Source organism: Myxocyprinus asiaticus, chromosome 20 (genome assembly GCF_019703515.2).
Source record: "Myxocyprinus asiaticus isolate MX2 ecotype Aquarium Trade chromosome 20, UBuf_Myxa_2, whole genome shotgun sequence".
Classification (NCBI taxonomy): Eukaryota; Metazoa; Chordata; class Actinopteri; order Cypriniformes; family Catostomidae; genus Myxocyprinus; species Myxocyprinus asiaticus.
In genome coordinates, this window is record NC_059363.1 from 44,800,896 (window position 1) to 44,823,573 (window position 22,678).

The window sequence follows — 22,678 nt, forward strand, 5'->3', positions numbered from 1 at the left end:
GTCTCGCTTCACTTGCTACCAGTAGCGGTCCACATCAAATTCACTTTGGATAAAAATGTCAGCTTAATGATTAAATATCAGTGTTCTTCAGATGTTCATGCCTGAAGATGAGTTGGTCAAGCGAGGTCTGTATTGACTTTTCCAATCAGTATTGATTGGACGAATTGAATGCCATGACTCGGTTTCCAGAAAGATGCATACAACATCTAAATGACTGCTTTCCATTTTCTCAGCACTTTACAACCTTTGAAACCCTTGTAAAGTGTTTATCCTTCAGATCATCTGAGGAGACATACATTGTCCTGCCCTCTTCCTCATCATTGCAGCAGACACCAGTATAGTGCATGCAGTGGATTAATGATTACACCAGCGCGCCTGACATTGCACTCAACAGGAAGCCAAAGGCATCGTGCAGCATCCTGATCCAGATATAGAGAGGACAGCTGCTCACCGCTGCGTCACAGATCACATCTGCCAAATCACTCAGAGTAGAGCTCAAAGGTGACTTCAACACCACACACAAACTCAATGCACATACTATTTGAACACACAAAATCCTTTACCACACTCTCTTTATGCACACATTCCTACTCGCAGTTACATAAAAACAGCAACAAAAGAAAAGATGACTACTTAGTCAGCAAAAATCAATCTCAGACATGTTACATTGTTCAGTTCTCAGAGTTGCTGCTTTTGATCAAATGCTTCCAGTGAATGTAGAAACATTAGATGATATATCAAGAACATACTGTATGTTTTACATTCTTTACTAAATGGCAAGATTTTTGGACAAAAGTCAAAATCTTAAGGCATTTTATTCAGTAAAGTAATTTGTCAGATGATTTCTTTACTGTCTTATAATGTCTTAATAATTTCTTAGTCACATATTTCATGCAAAAATGTACTCTTATACATAAAGTACTACTTTATATGGAAACGTAAGTCTTTAAACCCAGAGTTTTCAACTGAGGGTCCATTGACCAATGTATTTAAAACAGAAATTACAGGTAAAAACAAAAGAAAAAAATTGTAAACTTTAAAAATGTAATATATATATATATATATATATATATATATATATATATATATATATATATACCGAGCACTTTATTAGGTACACCTGAACACCTACTTAATCATGCGATTATCTTATCAGCCAATCGTGTGGCAGCAGTGCAATGCATAAAATCATACAGATAAGGGTCAGGAGCTTCAGTTAATGTTCACATCAACCATCATAATGGGGAAAAAATGTGATCTCAGTGATTTGGACCGTGGCATGATTGTTGGTGCCAGACGGGCTGGTTTGATTATTTCTGTAACGGCTGATCTCCTGGGATTTTCACGCACAATAGTCTATAGAGTTTATTCGGAATGGTGCCAAAAACAAAAAAACATCCAGTGAGTGGCAGTTCTGTAGACGGAAATGCCTTGTTGATGAGAGAGGTCAACAGAGAATGGCCAGACTGGTTCGAGCTGTCAGAAAGGCTACAGGAACTCAGATATGGCATACTTTTAACATACATACATGCCAACTTCATCCACTGGCCTCCACGACAACAGGTGGAAAAATATTAATACAAATTATATAACAAATAAAATTGTAAATATAAACATAATTGAAAAATAAACCATATAGATAGATTAACACATATCTCATAAATGTTTGTTTCAAAAAATGGCTACATAATTTGGTGTTCCACTATATTTTCAGAGTTTTACATGAACTTTATTAGAGCCTTTAATTTCTCCACATGAAATGTCTTTGATTCTCATTCATTATTCCATTGAGCACACATTAGCACTGGCACATTGTACAGCACACCCTGACACAGGTTCAACAATAAAAAAATAAATGGCTAATAAAGTTGGCTTAAAATAGTTTTTTGCTACTTAAGTAATCCAACCAAATTTCTGAGCCTATAAACATCTTTTAAGCAGGGATTGAAAATCGTCATGGAAGCAGCCATATCACCCTCCAGCTCTTGCCTGGTTACCTACTGAAGCTAAGCAGGGTTGAGCCTGGTCAGTACCTGGATGGGAGACTTCCTGAGGAAAACTGAGAGGCCAGCAGGGGGTGCTCACCCTGCAGTTTGTGTGGGGTCCTAAGCCCATTATAGTGATGGGGACACTGTATTGTAAAAACATCTCATCCTTCAGATGAGATGTTAAACTGAGGTCCTGACTCTCTGAAGTCATTAAAAATCCCAGGACACTTGTAAAAGTGTAGGGTGTAACCCTGGTCTCCTGGCCCAATTTCCCCTATTGGCCCTTATCTATCATGGCCTCCTAATAATCCCCATCCATTAACTGGCTCTATAACTCTACTCTCTCCTCTCCACCGATAGCTGGTGTGTGGTGAGCGTATTGGTGCACTATGGTCGCAGTCGCATCATCCAGGTGAATGCTGCACACTGGTGGTGGTTAAGGAGATTCCCTGCTATGATATAATGCACTTTGAATGAATGCATGTTACATTTATATAGTGCTTTTCTGACACTACACTCAATTTCATTTTGGTTTTTATCACGGCAGTCTTTGGCAGCTTTGCACTCAAACAGACATCGATCTACAGTATCTGAGTTCTTAAGAGTGTTTCAATGGAATGGGTCTATATACATATGACAGTTAATGCCACACAAAAATAAAGATAAGGTTGTCATAGTGTTCCAAGTTAAAGATAACATTAGTGAACAGTGTTCTGATTTTTCAACCTATGGCATAAATGTGAATTTTTTAATGATGTGTGCATTCAACAAGAGAGCACTTGTTTTTAGATATCGAATCAAACACTATTTATTTCAAAATACTGTTGCAAAAAAGAAAAACAGAAACGTAAACCAAATGCTATTGTCAGAGCTTCTTCAGCAAAAGAACAATTTATACAAAATTGTTGAAACTTCAGACACAACCAACCAGGGTTGGTACTAGGAGGAGATCTTTGTGGGGGTATCTTGACCTTTAGGGTGGGCAAAGGGTTCTCTTGTTTTGCCATCTGACCAAGGAAGGGGGGTTACTGGGGGTTGCTTGGTTGTTTTGCCATCCGACTGGGCTGGGGGGCAGCAGAAGTTTCTGGGGAGCACAAGGAAACTCTAGGGGGGCAATGCTATCTGTGAGATTTATCAGTGAAGATCCTTCCAGATTTACATGCTGCATTAACACACAGTGAGAGTACTGTGGGCCTTAATTGAATGTGTGGGAGATACATGAACAATGAAAGAATGACTAGAGGCAGCTAATCGAAATCATTTTGTTTTTGTATTACAAATTTCACGACATCTAAAACTGTGGTGAAATTTGTAGTAGGAAACAAAATGATTTAGAAAAGAGCAGGTCTTGAGATTTAAAAAATATATTTGTAATTATTGTAAAATTATTAGGTTATGGCACTTGTCAAACACTTATTGCAAACAATGCAGAATGATATTTCAGAGATATCAGCAGGCATTTGAAATCTAAACAATTTTACACCTTGTAAGAATCTTTAAAAAATATAATAATTATAAGGTCTGTCATAGAGTGAGAACACAGGAAACAACACTTAAGCTTAATGACCAAAAATCCCATCCATGGAAAATAAAAAGAATTATGTTGTTGGAGGCAAGAGCCATTTAGATAGTGTGATGCACAAAGTCCTCATCTATTCATATGATACTTCATGCACATCCCTTTAAGAGTCTCTGACAGACTGTGCCGGGGCCAGTTGAATTGGTACCAGATTCTTCAAAGATATGGCGATGACTTAACACTTGTGCTTCATGGCGAGCTAGATAGATAGAGAAAAGGGACTGTTAATGTTCCAGCAGCATATGGAAACCTACTGTATATTTACTGTAGTACATATACAAAACCATAAATTAAGCCAGTGGGTAGCTAATAAGCAGTCCCACACTCAAGAGAATTCCAGGGAATTTGAGCGTCCAACATTCTCAAAGTTAAACCCTCCCCCCTTGCATGTTCATTTATTTGATATATTGCCTAATTTGATAATGCTTTCAGCCACCAATACGAATTTTGTACTCTCAGCTCTGCAATGCACAGAATTCCATTGAAAATCAGCACAGAAAACATGAATTCCATCTGGGGCTGGTCATACGGTAAGTGGTAGGAACAGCCAGGGTTGGGCTGTTAGGGAATACATGTAATGGGGTTCGTATTCAGAATACAAAAATGAAGTAACTGGAAAAGTGAGAACCTTGACCATTTTTCTGAAGGTTCAATGGTAGACACTAGATCATGAAAATACGTCTTATTCATGTATAATAATTAAACAACCTGCTTGCCTAAAATTTTCTAATATGGAAGAACGTCAGCATCCAACTCCACATCTAATCTACAGAAAAATCTCAAGGCAGTGCTAAGTTCATAAAATTTGCTGGCAAATAGCTAGCTAGCTATTTAGATTCACTGAGATGTTAAAATTAGGGATGAAGCATTTCAAATAAGACATATCAAACAAAATTCTTCCAATTGTGCCTTGCCTTTATGAATATGTATTTTTAAAGTGTGAAATATTGGAATACATTAAAGAGCGAGTATTTAGTCTTTAGCCCAGAAAAATCCCATCCACTGGTAAAAAGAATGACCTTGTTGGAGGCAAGAGCCATTTAGATTATAGTATTGAGTAAAAGTTTACAGAATACTTTGTGTTCTACCCATCCATGAAAAACAACAGTATGGTTCACTCACAGCACACCAGTTTTTGAAAAACAACAGGCACTGAAATAAGCATACAAACAAATTTGTGGTGGCGTGTTTACCTTGTGTGCAGTGTCAGCAAAATGCTGTGCACTATTCTTCATTTCGCCTGTCTTCTCCTCCACGCGTCCCAGTCTCTCGCCACGCTCATTCAGCGCCTGACTGGCCTTCTGCACTGCGCTGGTAGCGCTGTCTGCTGCATTGTTCAGTACGCTGTTACCTACACAACCAGAGTAAGGAATAAGGTAAGGACCAAGATATGTAGACCACTACATAATCTAGTGTGTAATGGTAACCGTGTGATGGAGTAGAACAGTAAGGAGCCAACTGAGAGCAACCAAAATTAATCCGCAAACTTCATTAGTTAATGGAAATTAAAAGCTGTAGTACCAATTAACAGATAACCTTTAAGAAATTGTGTGCTAGATATCCAAGCACTTAATTTCAATTTCCAGACCATTTTGCAGGCGTAAATCTTTGTTACTGTTTTTATTCCATCTACAGAAACAGAGAGGCAGAATATGACATCACCCACAGTCACAACCAAGCAACAACCAGGCGCTTTCTTTCATGTTATCTATATATTCCAGTGTTCAACTAGAGAAGATGAAACACTACAACTACTATACATTAATGTTAAAGGGACATATAACTTCACTGCCCTCCCCCCACTTGGAAGGTGAGACTACAACCTTGTACTATTTACCTCACTACACAGGCCTAGTGGCAAGTTCCATCCTATTACCACAAGATCATCAGGAGATGAGCTCAGGAGGGGCTTGCGCACCCTGGACATTATTAGCCGCTTTTCCACCATTGAGCTGAACGGTTCTGAGCAAGGTACAGAACAGTTACAGTAGCATTTCCACAGGAGCACGGTTCGGCACGGCACAATTATAAACTGTTCTCAGACTGCAATTCTCGGCACGGTTAGCTAACCATACTCAACCATGATGTTGAATGGCTTTAGTACGTGGCGACTCACAATTGTCAATGTGCAAAAGTTAACTTATAGTGCTTTTTTTTTGCTCTCCAAACTTGCTAATATTTGGGTGAAGTTAATAAAAGTTAATAAAAATAGTATGCATGTTAAGTGTATCTTCATGATGGTTTTACTAGTTTTGTAGCATACATTTATTTTTCTACATCCATTCTACTTTCGTCAGGCAAGTAGATTACTAGCTCATTAAAACACAAAATATATCAATGTATTCTCATATACTACTTTCATATAATAGGTATTAATATAATATTTTGTCAATAAATATCCTTTTAGCTAGTTTGGGAACGTTTACCTTTCTGTGTGTTTGTGTCCGTGGGCAAACACAAGCCCTCAGCAAATAAACCACTTGCTTCTTCTCTTTGCTTTCCTTTTCCGACATGGGCCGTGTCTTTCCTGTGTATTAATAGAGTAAAAACCAGGAAAAAGCAGTCCTAAAAACTGGAACATGCGATCATCCTCCATAGTGCACTCGCTCCAATGTTTGGGATAGGGAGAAGGTGAAATGTGTACAGAAAGGAATTAAAATAGAAATTGAGGGACAATAAATTACTCTTCAAGAGGAAAGTCCCAGAGTCTACTTGCTAGCATCTGTCCCAAAAGTCTACCTGCTGGCATCTGTACCGGAGTCTACCTAATGGCATCTGTCCCAGATTCCACCTGATGGCATCTGTGCCAGAGTCCACGTGATGGCATCTGTGCCAGAGTTCACCTGATGGCATCTGCCCTGAAGTCCACCTGATGGCATCTGTGCCAGAGTCCACCTGATGGCATCTGTGCCAGAGTCCACCTGATGGTTTCAGTGCCAGAGTCCACCTGATGGCATCTGTGCCAGAGTCTACCAGTTGGCATCTGTGCCAGACTCTAGCTGATGAGTATGGTCCCAGAGTCTACCTGATGGCTTCTGTCTGAATCTACCTGATGGCATCTGTCCTAGATTCTACCTGATGACATCTGTCACATAGTCTTCCTGATGGCATCTGTCCCAGAGTCTATATGATGACTTCTGTCTAGGAGTCTACCTGTTGGTATCTGTGTCAAATCTTTCTAATAGCATCTGTACCAGAGTCTACCTGATGACATCAAGTATACATCTGCATGGTTAGTGAATGAGACCCAGTGTTTTGAGTAATTTGTCAAAAACATTTATGGTGTGTACAGATCAGTACACCTTTTTGATTCTGTCACATATTTGGTAAATTGAGGAATTTATAAATGACCATTTTGATTAAACTTGAATGAAATTGTCATTTCCTTGTCTCTGTCCAACTGATCCTGTGGTGAAATCCCCCATGGTTTTCGTCCCTCACCTTAGCAGCTTCATGGTATTTGTTTTGCACTGGTGTGAGACTTACAACGGAGGGGCCAGAGGGGCTCTCACGATTATTAGTGGTGCTTGTTAAGCATCACTAGTACTGTTGTTCATACTTAGAGTTTTGAACAAACCCCTAATCCCAAGTATATAACTTCAGCATGCACAGCAAATCATCTTCCCATTTGTGCTACGGACATGAACGTGGTGAGTGTAAAGACTTCACGTAGAGAGGGAAAGGAGGACACAGGGAAGTGAATTCTTTAACTCCACTTTTAATAAACAAACTCAAAATCGCTTTCCAGCATTACACTCATTAGCTTCACACAAGACAGTCTGTTACAGACTGGTAGCTCTCCCTCCTCTTGCCGCTGGCGTGGTCCCTTATATACCGCTCTCCCCAAGCTCACTGCAATTGGAAAAAGGTGTTAATCATTATCTGGCTCAGGCGTATGCACCCTTACCGCTTTCTCTCTCTCCGGAAGGACGCTCGACCACGACCCCACTGCCACATCCCCACCACCCGACTCAGGCCGGGGAGACATCCGGCCTGTCTACCACTCCCCCCCATTTCTGGACAGGAAGTCAGCGACAGCCATCTGCGCTCCCGGTCTGTGGACCACGGCTGAAGAGCCAGATACCAACGGGTGATCCGCGCATTGGTATCTTTCATGCGGTGGAGCCGTTGGAGTGGGGCGTGATCTGAGCAGAGAGTGAAGGCCCGCCCCAACAGGTAGTACCAGAGAGTGTGGACCGCCCACTTGATGGAGAGACACTCCTTTTCAACGGTGCTGTACTTCGCCTCCCTCAGCGAGAGCTTGTGGCTAATGTACAGCACCGGGCACTCCTCCCCCTCCACCACCTGCGAGAGCACCACCTCCAGCCCTCTGTCTGAAGCATCCATCTGCAACACAAAAGGGAGAGAGAAATCGGGTGAATGTAAAAGTGGCCCCCACAAAGTGCAGCTTTAACTTGCGTAAATGCCTGTTGACACTGCTCCGTCCACTGGAATGGGTCCGGAGCTCCATTTTTAGTGAGATCAGTCAGCGGGCTGGTGACGTCCGAATAATTAGGAACTGTCTCACCCCCTTTTTGGTCTTGGGTCTCGGGCAGGTCGCAATTGCCGCAGTCTTGTCAATTTGGGGATGCAAATGCCCGTGGCCCAAGTGGAACCCCAGAAACCATACCTCCACCCACCCAATCGCGCACTTCTTGGAGCTTGCTATGAGTCCTGCCTGTGGCAGCGACCTCAGAACCACCCTCAGATGCGGCATGTGCCACTGCCAAACATTACTGTAAATGATGATGTCATCTAAATAGGCAACGGCGTAAGCTGAATGCAGTCGGAGGATTCGGTCCATGAGGTGCTGAAACGTAGCCGGGGCCCCAAACAAATCGAACGGATGCGTCACAAACTGGTGTAATCCAAACGGTATGGAGAAGGATGTTTTTTTCAGGGGATATTTGTGTCAAGGGGATCTGCCAATAAACTTGTCAAATCCAGTGTCGAATAAAATCGAGCAGTGCCCAACTGATTGAGCAACTCATCAACACAAGGCTTTGGGTAAGTGTCAAATTTAGACACCATGTTGACTTCTCTATAATCCACACTGAACCGTACAGACCCGTCGCTCTTAGGAACCAGAACAACCGGGCTGGACCAATGGCTGTGGGATTCCTCTATTACCCCCATATCGAGCATTGCATCCAATTCTTCCCGAACTATTTTATTTTTTTTTGCGTGTTTGGGCAGTCGGTAGGGACAGCTACATACCACTACCCCTGGCTCGGTCTCGATGTGGTGCTGGATGAGGTTTGTACGACCCGGCAGAGGGGAAACCACATCTGCAAATTGCCGTTGCAACTTGGCAACCTCTGCGACTTGATATGGTGAGAGGTGGTCTCCACAAGTGACTGGGGTGATATGATTGGATTTTGTATTCACCTCCAGCCCAGCTCCGCCCTCTCTGGAACTACCATAGCCAATGTCACAGGAACCTCACAGGGACCGCCTCCCTCCATAATTTCAGGAGTTTGAGGTGGTATACTTGACGTGCGCCCCCTCTATCAGTTCAATTCACCTCATAATCAAGATCTCCCACTCGACGTGTTACCTCAAAGGGTCCTTGCCACTTAGCGATTAATTTGGAGCTTAATGTGGGGAGTAACACGAGAACTTTATCTCCCAGTGCAAACTCACTTAGCCGAGTACCTCTGTTATACAGGCCACTTAGCAAGTAATTTGGAGCTTGATATGGGGAGTAACACAAGCACTTTATCTCCCGGTGCAAACTCACTTAGTACCCGTTATACAGGTGGCTCTGACGTTTTTGAGCATGGAGCAAATTCTCCTGTGTTAGTTGTCCCAGAGTGTGGAGTTTTGCTCTAAGATCAAGAACGTATTGAATTTTGTTTTTAGTGGTTGAAGGTCCCTCCTCCCACGTCTCCCGTGTGATGTCGAGCACCCCGCGAGGCGCCGACCATACAGCAGCTCAAATGGGGAAAACCCAGTGGAGGCTTTCGAGACCTCTCGCACTGCAAACAACAGGGGCTCAAGCTACTTGTCCCAATTTCTAGCATCTTATTGTATGAACTTACGAATCTTATTCTTCAGGGTTTTATTAAATCGCTCCACCAGGGGTCACGTGACGCAATGCAAGAAGCAGACGTGTGAGTGACGAGCTCTGTGCACTTTGCTAAATTTTTTATTATTTTCATGTTATAATCTGGTGAAATTTGATACACCCAGTTACACATTTGCTCTTTGATGCAAAACATTGCAAAGAAGTCAAAATCTTCAGGCTCTGGAGACATTAAAAGACACTTACGTGTTCAGGATGAAAGCCCCGACAGGCCTACAGACCGGAGACTCCATTTGGATGGCGCGGTGGGAGAGGAGATCCAGCATCATTTGTCCAACATGTCGGTGATGTTGACGAAGGTTCTTGCTGACTTGGGAGGATCTTGCTGTAATACGTCGAATTTAATAAGAATAAAATTCTCTGAGATAGTTACAAGAGTGACTGATGTTGAGAGATGAATCGTTTTCTGGAATCTTTGGAGAGGGAATTAACCGCTAATCCGCCCGTGACCAAAGTTGATTTGGAACATCTCCTTGAAAAGCTTGAAGATCTTGAGAATAGAAGCCGCAGGAATAATGTTCAAATTGTTGGAATTCCTGAGCATGAGGAGGGCAGAGATATGGTAAAATTCCTAGACAAGCTTTTCCTGAGTCTGCTCGACATAACAGGCCACAAGCTGGAAATCGAGCGAGCTCACACAGTCCCAGCTCACAGATTTGCTGAGGGAGATAGGCCCCGATCGATTCTGGCCAGATTTCTGAGATCATCCGATAAAGATCTTGTGTTGCGCCAGGCGAGGAGCAAAGGGAAGCTTTCTTGGAAGAACCATAATATTTTCTTTGAAACTTTGCGAGTTTGATCGGTTCAAAAGAGAAACTCTTACACCAGCGAAAGATCACTTTTGCTCTGATGTTTCCGGCCAAACTGAGAACAGAAATGAAGGACAGTCGCAAAGTATTTACATGTCCCAATCAGGCAATGTCTTTTATTGAATCAATGGGTGAGTAAACTGCGTTGGCTCCGCCGAGCAGCTAGAGCCTGTTTTGTGAATAACATTTTCCTTAAAGAAACTTTTACATTGATGAAAGATTACTTTTGCATTGAAGTTCCCAGCCAGTTTGAGAGTAGACAATACGGATGACTGCAAAATATCTACATGCTCACACAAAGGATGTCTTTTATAAAGTTGACGGATTGTGTAAGTCATGGTATATACGTTTATGCGGCCTCCAAGTGAACTGACTCGACCATCCGGGGATCTTTTTGTAATGGTTACGCCTAGTGGCTGGAGCTTGTTCTATTGAATAACACTCCTTTGGAACAGCTGTGGATTAATCTGTTCGTTCTTCGTGCTTATTCCTCCTGCTGGCTGTAGTTTGTTTTGATGAATATTTTTACGTTACATTGGAATGATTACGTCATCCGCTGAACTCATAACAGCTGGCTCACAGAACATTCGTTTGTCTGTCCGAGGAATCTGAACGGTTTTATATCAGCTGGAATTTGTTTTGTGGAAGATCACACCTTTGAGACAGTTCTGTGAATGAGTCTACACGTCCTTTGTGTTCATTCTTCCTATTTGCTGGGGTTTATTTTACAAAGTATTTTCTGTTATGTCATTTAATTGAGCAATCCGGTGACAAAGTTGTCGTGGGCTCTCGTGGGCATTCATGGACCTTTTGAGTTTAGAGGGATTGTCGCCGGTTGGAGCTTTTGTGCGCGGGGTTAATGAGCACATTTTTCTTTTTTCTGTTTGTTTTGTTCAGGGGGAAGTTCGGGGTTTGATTGTTTCACTAATGGGGAATGTGGTCTGTATAATTTTGTTTTTGACACACAATTTATTTTTTCAACTATATCAAAATGTCAAATGTTAATATGAGTGTACTATCTCTCTCCACATGGACTGTAAATGGGTTGGGGCACCCCATAAAAAGAAGGAAGGTTATTATTTTTCTTAAACGTAAGAAATATGATATAGTGTTTCTTCAAGAAACACATCTCTCACCGCAGGAAGCTGAAAAAATTTGGAAGATATGGGGTGGACATGTTTTTTTTTAGTGCTGGCTCAAGTAAGAGCAAGGGAGTCATTATATTGATTAATAAACATCTACAATTCAAATGTCTCAAACAGACTAAAGATAAATTAGGGACAGTCATTATTGTTTTAGCTGAAATTCAAGGGCAAATGTTGATTTTGGCTAATATTTACGCACCTAACGCTGATGATCAGGGCTTTTTTATAGATCTTGAAGGAATGCTGCAAACCGCTGGCACCCCTCATGATATAATATTGGGAGGAGACTTTAATCTTTTGATGGACTCAGTCCTTGATCACAGTGAAGCAAAAGTGTGTAAGCCCCCTAGAGCAACATTGACGCATCACAGGATGTGTAAAAATCTTGGTCTTACCTTCCAATGGCCCAAACAGGGCATTAAGTATTTGGGGATTTTATTCCCAGCAAATTTGTCTGATTTAGTTAGTGTTAATTTTGACCCTTTAATAAAAAGATTTCCAAGCAATGTGGGCAGGTGGGCTTCATTACATTTATCGATGATTGTGAAGGTTAATGTAATTAAAATGAATTGTATTCCAAAATTTAACTACCTGCTACAATCTCTCCCTCTAGATGTCCCCCTCTCTTATTTCAAGCAATTTGATAGCACAGCGAAGTCCTTCATTTTGAATGGTAAACGTCCCAGATTGCATTTTAATAAGTTACATAGGCCAATTGACAAAGGAGGACTAGGCCTACCCAAGATTTAGTTTTATTACTATGCGTTCAGTCTCAGACGTTTGGCTCATTGGTCACTTCCTCCTGAGGGAGCCCCTCCCTGGTTTGTTATTGAACAGGCAGTTCTTGCCCCTATTTCGCCATTAAAAAGCATCTCTATCAAACTAATCGGAAAAGTTAAGTTACACCAGTAAAGTGTCCAGATTGTTTAAATTGGACACTTATTTAAATGTTCCCTCGAGTGTATGGCAGAAGCCAAGATTACCTCTTGGCAAGTCCCCTTTCTGCTGGCCAGAGTGGATTGTGGAGGAGGAGGGGTGGTAGTGGGTGTTAAAAGTTGATTTTGTGTATTTATAATTATGATTTGTTTTCCTGTGTTTTAATAAATCGCTCCACCAGACCATCTGTCTGCGGATGGTACACATTGGTGCGAACCAATTTAATACCCAGTAATTCATAGAGTTTGCAGTGTGTTCGTGACACATGTCGTACCTTGATCAGTGAGGATTTCTTTCGGAATCCCCACTCGGGAGATAATTTTGAAGAGTGCCTCCGCAACACTGCCTGCTGAGATGTTGCGCAGAGGCACCGCTTCCGGATATCACGTTGCATAGTCCACCAGGACCAATACAAAGGGGACCTCGATTAACGGAAGGGGGCGCAATGGCGCTCTTGGGGTGGCTGGTGGATTTACCAGCTGACATTCACGGCATGCCGCACACCACCGCGAATGCCCGGTCAATAAGAATGAGCCATTAGTCGGCTCAGTGTTTTCCTGTCCCCTAAGTGACTGCCATCAGATTATAATGAGCTGCCTGGAACAACATTTCCCAGCGGCTCTGCGGTATTAACAGCTGGGTTGTATCGTTTTTTGTTTGAGCATCCTGCGTCACTCGATACAATCATTCTTTTATTATCGCAAAATAAGAATATGAAAGAGCGATGTTCGGCTGGAGTTTTTGACCATCAATAACTTTCACTTGGTCAAGGGCGTGCTTGAGGGTTTCGTCTGTCGACTGCTCTAGTGGGAAATCCCTTTCGGGAGTCCCCTGAGGATGGGAGGGGCCGCAACCTCCCCCTCCCTCACGTCACCTTGACGTGGAGCTGATGAAGACAGCCCCGGCTCTGCCTCCCCTGCCAAACCATCACACATTTCACATCTAACAGCCTTCATGCAGGACCCATCCCCACATATTCAACACATTTTTTAACTCAGGCCAATTAGTTCCCAGAATTAGTGGATGGGTGAGGCGGAAACTAACCGCCTCCTCCACTCTATGCTTTGTTTTAACTCAAAGGTATGACTTTTAATAAACAAACTCCAAATCGCTTTGCAGCATTACACTCATTAGCTTCACACAAGACAGACTTTTTCAGACGGGTAGCTCTCCCTCCTCTTGCCGCTGGTGTGGTCCCTTATATACTGCTCTCCCCAAGCTCACTGCAATTGGAAACAGGTGTTAATCATTATCTGGCTCAGGTGTATGCACCTTTACCACTTTCTCTCTCTCCGGACGGACACTCGACCACACCCCCGCTGCTACAGTGAGCTATATAACATTTTTAACCAATCAGTCCCAAGTCATATCAAAGTACCAAAACATCATAAAGACTCAAGGGTAAGCCAGTAAGCTGATGGCTTGCAACACCTTAGCAACCTCTCTGAACACCAATATAATACACCAATGAATAAGCAAATAGTGGAAAAGGCCAATTTAAATACTGTGGCGCAAGAACAAGCACCACTCAATAATCTTCAATGCCTTGCATCAGTGTTGTAGTTCTTGAGTCCTGGACTCGGACTCGAGTCAAAATTGAGTCTTAATATTCATGACTTGTGACTCGTATTGGACTTGGAACACTAATGACACGGACTTGGACTCGAGCATTGAGTGCATTCTGAATTAGAGGAAAGGACATGTTACAACCATTAAATTGTTGTTCTTTCTACCCAAGTCCACAACTTAAAGCTCATTCAGCCAATTCAACAGATGGAGTTACTGTTTACAAACAAACACTCCATTCCGACACTTCTGGGTTCTTTTTGCAACTGAGAAAAGAACTGCGTTCAATGGTCGCTTCGCTTAATTTGAATTGAAAATGCCCAAAAAGTGTTGTTTGTGAGGTTGAAACAACCTGTTTTCTACAGATTATTGGAGATTTGGGCTTCTTTAAATTTCCATTAGGATTACTGGATCAGGAAAAACTCATATTAATTATATTTCATGGATCACCATAATTTTTTTCCACATTTGCTCTATTAGACCCAATTGATCTGCCGCTGCTGTTGGAAGATTTGAACTATTCACAAAGAAATCGCAGAAACTGATTGCAAACAATATTTATCTAAACCGATATGTGAATAAGATCCATGTAAGATCTAACAGGATGAACGGGACCCCGTCTCCATCAATGCAGCGCATAAGCTACTGTTTGTGAAAGAACATGTCAATAATAATTATGTTATACAGCTAAAAACATGTCTTTGAGTTTATTTTAAATGCAGTAAGTAACTTGTTCAATCAAAAATGGCTGTTATAAAGTTTAAATATGAAATATGATTTTGAAGTCAACTTACATTACTGCTTGTGGGTTAATAATTTAAGCAGCAAAGATGCATACTGCATGTCTGATGGTAGTTTACATTTTTATAATTATTTCTCAGACTTTTGTCTGACATAATCTTACAGGTATATTGAACAAAGATAAAACTTTAGCCGATAGTTCAGAAAAAAACTGCATCTATTTCTTCACTCTAAACCACAGATATCCCTTTATAATAAGTTGTATTTTATAAGCATATTTTACAACATAGACAAGGACTTGTGCATGATAGGGACTCAAGATGGACTCGACTCAGACACAATATTGGTGACTTGGACACGGACTTGAGCAGTGAGGACTTGAGAATCGACTCTGACTCAAGATCTAGTGACTTGACTACAACACTGCCTTGCACTGATTCAAGTGACTCATAAATAATTTTCATGTCTCTAAAACTAGTAAGGATGGTAAAATGTTGCTAAATGTAAATACTAGTTCATTAATATAATTCTATTAAAGTACCATAATACAAAGCAATTTTTACTTCTGAAAATATTGTGATTTCATATATTGAGTTAAACATAAAAAAAAATTAAAAAAAAGATTTAAGTTACTATTTCATTCAACACGAGCCTTAGAATTTAAATACTGCAAAGCCTGATTCAGAATATGAGCTGTTTCCATTACCAAAACATTCAAAAACTACAATATTTCTTTTAGCTTGTGAATGCCTCACAATCAAGTGTATTAATGTTTATTCAGCTTTAAATGGAAAAAAGTCTACTGAGTCCTGCCAGGCAACAGGATCTGAGCATGAATTAGAGCAGGAACCTCTGCTCTAATTCCCACACTAATAAAGTCAGTCAGTGAGTCAGAGCCCGACTTAAAGAAAAAAGACAATAAGCAACACTAATAGCTATTATTTGTGAAGTGGGAGGAAGTTTGCTAAAGAGTACCAGGCAGGGAGGAGGAGGAGTAAGGGTGACTCCCCCAAAACACTGTTTAAATAGCAACAGCACTGAAGGAAACAAGTTTTACCATGGAAACTCTTTAAAATTAGGTAAGAATCAGAGTATTCAGGGTACAAGAAAAGTCCTCCAAACATGAATAATATTGTTAGCTTACAGGCTATTAGATTAGATACAGTGCATTAAGAAAGTATTCAGACTCCTTAATTTTTTTCACATTTTGTTATGTTGTAGCCTTGTGCTAAAATGCTTTTAATTATTTTTTTACATCCATCTACACTCCATACCCCATAATGACAAAGCAAAAACCAGATTTTTGATAACTTTGCAAATGTATTAAAAAGAAAAAACTGAGATATCACATTGACATAAGTATTCAGACCCTTAACTCAGTACTTAGTTGAAGCGCCTTTGGCAGCAATTACAGCCTCAAGTATTTTTGGGCATGATGCACCAAGCTTTGCACACCTCGATTTGGGGATTTTCTGCCATTCTTCTCTGCAGATCCTCTCAAGCTCTGTCAGGTTGGATGTGGACCGTAGGTGGACAGCCATTTTCAGGTCTCTCCAGAGATGTTTGATTGGGTTCAAGTCCAAGCTCTGGCTGGGCCACTCAAGGACATTCACAGAGTTGTCCCTAAGCCACTCTTTTGTTGTCTTGGCTGTGTGCTTAGGGTCATTTGTCCTGTTGGAAGGTGAACCTTTGGCCCAGTCTGAGGTCCTGAGTGCTCTGAACCAGGTTTTCATTAAGGATATCTCTGTATTTTGCTGCAATCAGCTTTCCTTCAACCCTGACCAGTCCCCTAGTCCCTGCCGCTGAAAAACACCCTTACAGCATCATGCTACCACCACCATGCTTCACCGTTGGGATGGTATTGCGCAGATGATGAGCGGTGCCTGGTTTCCTCCAGACATGATGCTTGGAATTGAGGCCAAACAGTTAAATCTTCATTTCATCATACCAGAGAATCTGGTTTCTCAAAGTTGGAGAGTCCTTTAGGTGCTTTTTTGCAAATTCCAAGCAGGCTTTCATCGGCGTCTGGCCACTCTGCCATAAAGCCCAGATCGGTGGAGTGTTGCAGTGATGGTTGTCCTTCTACATGTTTCTCCCATCTCCACACATGATCTCTGGAGCTCAATCAGAGTGACCATAGGGTTCTTGGTCACCTCTCTTACTAAGGCCCTTCTCCCCCAATTGCTGAGTTTGGCCAGGCAGCCAGCTCTAGGAAGAGTCCTGGTTGTTCCAAACTTCTTCCATTTAAGAATTATGGAGGCCACTGTGCTCTTGAGAACCTTCAATGCAGCTGAAATTTTTTTGTAGCCTTCCCCAGACCTGTGCCTCGACACAATCCTGTCTCTGAGCTCTGCAGGCAGTTCCTTTGACCTCACAGTATGGTTTTTGCGCTGATATGCATTTTCAGCTGTGAGACCTTACAGCTGAATTCAGAAGTTTACATACAATTAGGCTGAAGTCATTAAAACTTATTTTTTAACCACTCCACAGATTTAATATTAGCAAACTATAGGTTTGGCAAGTCATTTAGGACATCTACTTTGTGCATGACACAAGTAATTTTTCCAACAATTGTTTACAGACAGATTGTTTCACTTTTAATTGACTATATTACAATTCCAGTGGGTCAGAAGTTTACATACACTAAGTTAACTGTGCCTTTAAGCAGCTTGGAACATTCCAGAAAATGATGTCAAGCCTTTAGAAAATTAGCCAGTTAGCTTCTGATAGGAGGTGTACTGAATTGGAGGTGTACGTGTGGATGTATTTTAAGACCTACTTTCAAACTCAGTGCCTCTTTGTTTGACATCATGGAAAAATCAAAAGAAAAGACCACAGAAAAATAATTGTGGACCTCCACAAGTCTGGTTCATCCTTGGGAGCAATTTCCAAATGCCTAAATGTACCACGTTCATCTGTACAAACTATAGTACACAAGTATAAACACCATGAGACCACGCAGCCTCCATACCGCTCAGGAAGGAGATGCATTCTGTCTCCTAGAGAGGAACATAGTTTAGTGTGAAAAGTGCAAATCAATCCCAGAACAACAGCAAAGGACCTTGTGAAGATGCTGGAGAAAACAGGTAGACAAGTATCTATATCCACAGTAAAATGAGTCCTATATCGTCATAACTTGAAAGGCTGCTCAGCATGGGAGAAGCCACTGCTCCAAAACCACCATACAAAAGCCAGACTACAGTTTGCAAGTGCACATGGGGACAAAGATCTTACTTTTTGGAGAAATTTCCTCTGGTCTGATGAAACAAAAATTGAACTGTTTGGCCATAATGACCATTGTTATGTTTTGAGGAAAAAGGGTGAGGCTTGCAAGCCGAAGAACACCATCCCAACCGTGAAGCATGGGGGTGGCAGCATCATGTTGTGGGGGTGCTTTGCTGCAGGAGGGACTGGTGCACTTCACAAAATAGATGGCATCATGAGGAAGGAAAATTATGTGGATATATTGAAGCAAAATCTCAAGACATCAGCCAGGAAGTTAAAGCTCGGTTGCAAATGGGTGTTCCAAATAGACAATGACCCCAAGCATACCTCCAAAGTAGTGGCAAAATGGCTTATGGACAACAAAGTCAAGCTATTGGAGTGGCCATCACAAAGCCCTGACCTCAATCTGAGAGAACATTTGTGGGCAGAACTCAAAAAACGTGTGTGAGCAAGGAGGCCTACAAACCTGACTCAGTTGCACCAGTTCTGTCTGGAGGAATGGGCCAAAATTCCAGCAATTTATTGTGAGAAGCTTGTGGAAGGCTACCCAAAACGTTTTGACCCAAGTTAAACAATTTAAAGGCAATGCTACCAAATACTAACAAAGTGTATGTAAACTTCTGACCCACTGGGAATGTGATGAAAGAAATAAAAGCTGAAATAAATTATTCTGTCTACTATTATTCTGACATTTCACATTCTTAAAATAAAGTAGTGATCCTAACTGACATAAGACAGGAAATGTTTTCTACCATTAAATGTCAGGAATTGTGCAAAACTGAGTTTCAATGTATTTGGCTAAATTGTATGTAAACTTCTGACTTCAACTGCATATAGACAGGTGTGTGCCTTTCCAAATCATATACAATCAATTGAATTTGCCACAGGTGGACTCCATTCAAAGTGCAGAAACATCTCAAAGATGATCCAGAGAAATGGGATGCACCTGAGCTAAATTTCAATTGTCATAGCAAAGGGTCTGAATACATACGTGTCAACGTGATATTTCAGTTTTTTCTTTTTAATAAATTAAGTTATCAAAAATCTGGTTTTTGCTTTGTCAACATGGGGTATGGAGTGTAGATTGATGAGAAAAACAATAATTTAAAGCATTTTAGCATAAGGTTGCAACATAACAAAATGTGAAAAAAATGAAGGGGTCTGAATACTTTCTGAATGCACTGTACTTTATAATTCACTTACTGGAAAAGTGTCATTGGGTTTTAACAAAGATTTACACAAAACAGAGTATTAATTTAAAAGTCACACAGAAAATTACACATAAATCATCCCATAGTATCACCTAAAATCACAAAAGACTTCATGTTCTTTTTAAATTAAATGTTAAACAAAGTTAAACAAATACTTAAAATGAGGTAGATACTATTACATTATTTGAGTAATTGCAGAAAGAAAAAAAGTTTTGCTGACATTTTTATGTTTTTATTGTAGGGCTCATTTGATTTTTCTATTACATGGTGTGCCAATTAATTAATTGAATTAATCGCTTTTATATCAATACTCATTGAGAAAGGCTCCCAAATAAAGATAATTTATTTTATAATAATTAAAATTATTAAAACATTTAAAATAATATATAATAAATATTACAATTTAGAAAATTCAAATACATTACATCATATACTTTTGTTGTGGCAGCAGACTAGTAGAGACTGAGACAATACAAAAAGTATATTTAAAAGTTAATATTGTTTGTTTTAGTTCAATATCATTGAACATAACCCTATCATTGGCCTGCTTCCTTCTGGCCTTTTTTTAATTGTTGGTCCACGTACTCATGCGTCAGCTGGACGCTTTTGGAGCATCTTACTTTGGCTGCCTCACTTCTCACTAGTTTTTAGTATTTCTAGTCAGAATCACTGTGTTTTTAGGACACTGTGTAACTGTTGAAAAACACACTTCGAGATCCCTGTATTCAGTTGTGCTCGGTCCAGCTGTCTTAGAGCGCAAAAGCTTGTCATCTGTTGGAGGCTGTGCTGCCTGTTGCTCTCGTTGGTTTGATGAGGCGTGTTGCCTGTACAGCTGGAGCCCCTTCTGCCACAGATTCGAGTCTGGGGCATGATAAATCGCGTCGATTTTTTTGTTTTCTTTTTCATATAATAACGAATGAACACGTTAAATTGACAGCCCTAGTTTTTGATTCTCTAAATTGTCTTCCTGATGAATTCCAAATTGAAAGAGGAGTGGGAGTGTATATCAGCTATAATGTTCCTTTTCATTCTGAAAACTTCATTTTGCAAGAAGCTAAGCTGCAACTGCAGTTTTCCAATTATTTTTTCAGCCATTTTCATAAACATGGATTATTTGTAATTGCTTTTCATTCTCGAGTTTCCATACTACACTATAAACATACAAAACACTTAAGTAGCGCACTGATTGTGCTTATTAGATAAAAAAAGACCTGTTAAACTGAAGAAAATGCAGTGGAATAATGTGTTGGAGTTGTAGCATTCTAAAGCAGACCCGGGTGAGGTTTCAGTCAATAAAATTGCATGTCTGGGTCTCCTCACCTCCCAGCAGTTTGGAGTGGCAGTTGACAAACTCTGGTTTTCTGTCGGATATGTACCGCTGGCAGGTATGATGGAGGATTTGGACAAACATGCACTTCTCTACAGCAGAACCTGCCATCCACTGGTCACATCCATTCTCAAATGTCAAGTCAAACTCTGCACAATCCTAAACGTTGCAGGAGGAATGTCAAAAGTTGATAATATCATTAATCAAACAGTTCTCTGGCATCTGCTGTGGAGACAGTGGAAATGGAGAAAGCCAGAGGAACTCACCCGGATGTCGATGCCGTTGACCTGTTGCAGCTGGCCGATTATCCACTGTGATCTTCTTACAAAAGACGTTGAACCCTGGAACTGCTTGACTTTTGTGATGAAAACCTTTGTTGGTTTCTTATTGGTCACTGAAATGAAAGGAAAAAAGAAAACAATTGCAATTTTTAACATACAACAAAAAAGTTATATTAAGACACACAGATCACATTGATGTGGTAGCAGAGTATTTGGCAGTAGCTGCCAACACAGATGCTTCATTACAACATTGTTTTTTTTGTTTGTTTTTTTCCTAGTGAAGAACTACACTACCCATAATGCTAAAGCAAGATCCACCAATTAGAGAAGTTACCATGGAAATGTAAATCATGGCAAAAAAATAAATAAATAAATTAAATATGATCGCTAACTGCTTGAAGCATTGTGAATAACAAAATTAAGACTGTGTCCCTACACTCTCAAACTACTTATATACTGTATTTGTACATCCTCATGCGACTCCACGTCCTTCTGCGTGGACTGTGTGTTTTGTCATCACTACATGCTATGCATAACTGAAGTGAATTTAAACCAGAACACTCTGGGCTATCTGTAAAAGCTTAAATTTTTGACACACTGAGTCATGTGACAAAACAACATGGCGCTGATCTCAGTGAAGTTTGTCTTTGGGAGAAACTCCAACAAAACTACATCTGGTATGAAACCTCATTAAGTGTTTACATTGAAATTTGTCTGAGTCAAATGAATAGAGTCTCTAGTTTCAGCCGATATGTCATTTTAAAAATTTTAGCGATTTATCGCGAAACGTCACGCTGTTAAACACAATGACCACTGACGTGGACTATAGGGCTATTTTACCTTTAGAAATCCTATATTTACTGTGCATTATTACATTGAGAATCAATGGGTGCATTTAAAAGATGGAAAATATTGATTTCAGAGGCTTTATATGGAGTTAGGATGAAAATAAGGTGCATTTCAAACTGTTCTCAGACCAGTGCAAACACACAGCACACTGGAAGTTAAATCATTCTCTAAATAGGGAGCAAGAGAGCAAGGGAGCATCCTATAGCTTTCCAATGCAGATAAGTGCATACACTCCTAAAATCTGACCAAAACTTCAGTTTCAGGGTTGACAGACATGGGACAATTGTAATAAGTACTTAGATTCCAAATTTATAATACTAAGTTTTATTTTAACATGGTTGGCAGTGATTGGATGATGCTGGCCATTACTTTCATCAGAATTAATTATGCTAATTTCTGATTTATAAAATGCTTCAGCACTATAGCTATAACTTGTATGTTTGACAGTGCAAAGAGGAAACATTGAGATTTTGTTGCCATAGTGGAAAAAAATAAATAAATGAGTTGTGCTTTTACCAATACACATTGTTCCAAAGCAGCTTTGCAGAAAATAAGCTTTAATGTCTATAACGTCTCAAAAACATGAATAACCAACACTCCTGGAAACATAATCAATTTAATTTAAAAAAAAATCTGACTTTCTATAGCTTGGAATTATCTAAAATTCACAACTTATTCTGGCTATCCACATACTGTATGTGAACAACGATTTTTAGTAAAACATTTTGCTCTTCAAGACAATTTTATTTTTATTTTTTTTTTGCATGTTTATTAGGAGCTATTGGTTACAAATCAAAAAGGGAAATGAATAATGCACAAAGCTCGGGTCTCAGGAGGATATACATGAATATTTTGCAATAAACTTAAAACCATCCATACTTGCATATAATTTATCATTTACATCACTTAACCCTTGTGTTGTTCATTTTATGCTAA

General features: G+C 40.3%; 1 protein-coding gene across 2 annotated transcripts in view; it reads right to left on the reverse strand.

The window, feature by feature from the left end:
- Positions 1-1,104: 1,104 nt before the first annotated feature.
- LOC127410995 (syntaxin-binding protein 6-like) overlaps positions 1,105-22,678 on the reverse strand; it is an 81,987-nt gene continuing 60,413 nt past the window's right edge. For both annotated transcript variants that reach the window (XM_051646303.1, XM_051646302.1), the window contains 4 exons: positions 20,879-21,006; positions 20,606-20,771; positions 4,761-4,918; positions 1,105-3,766 (listed from right to left, as the gene is read on the reverse strand). In XM_051646303.1, the coding sequence (XP_051502263.1) occupies positions 3,743-3,766; positions 4,761-4,918; positions 20,606-20,771; positions 20,879-21,006 (476 nt within the window). In that variant the 3' untranslated portion in view covers positions 1,105-3,742. The remainder of the gene's footprint in view (positions 3,767-4,760; positions 4,919-20,605; positions 20,772-20,878; positions 21,007-22,678) is intronic.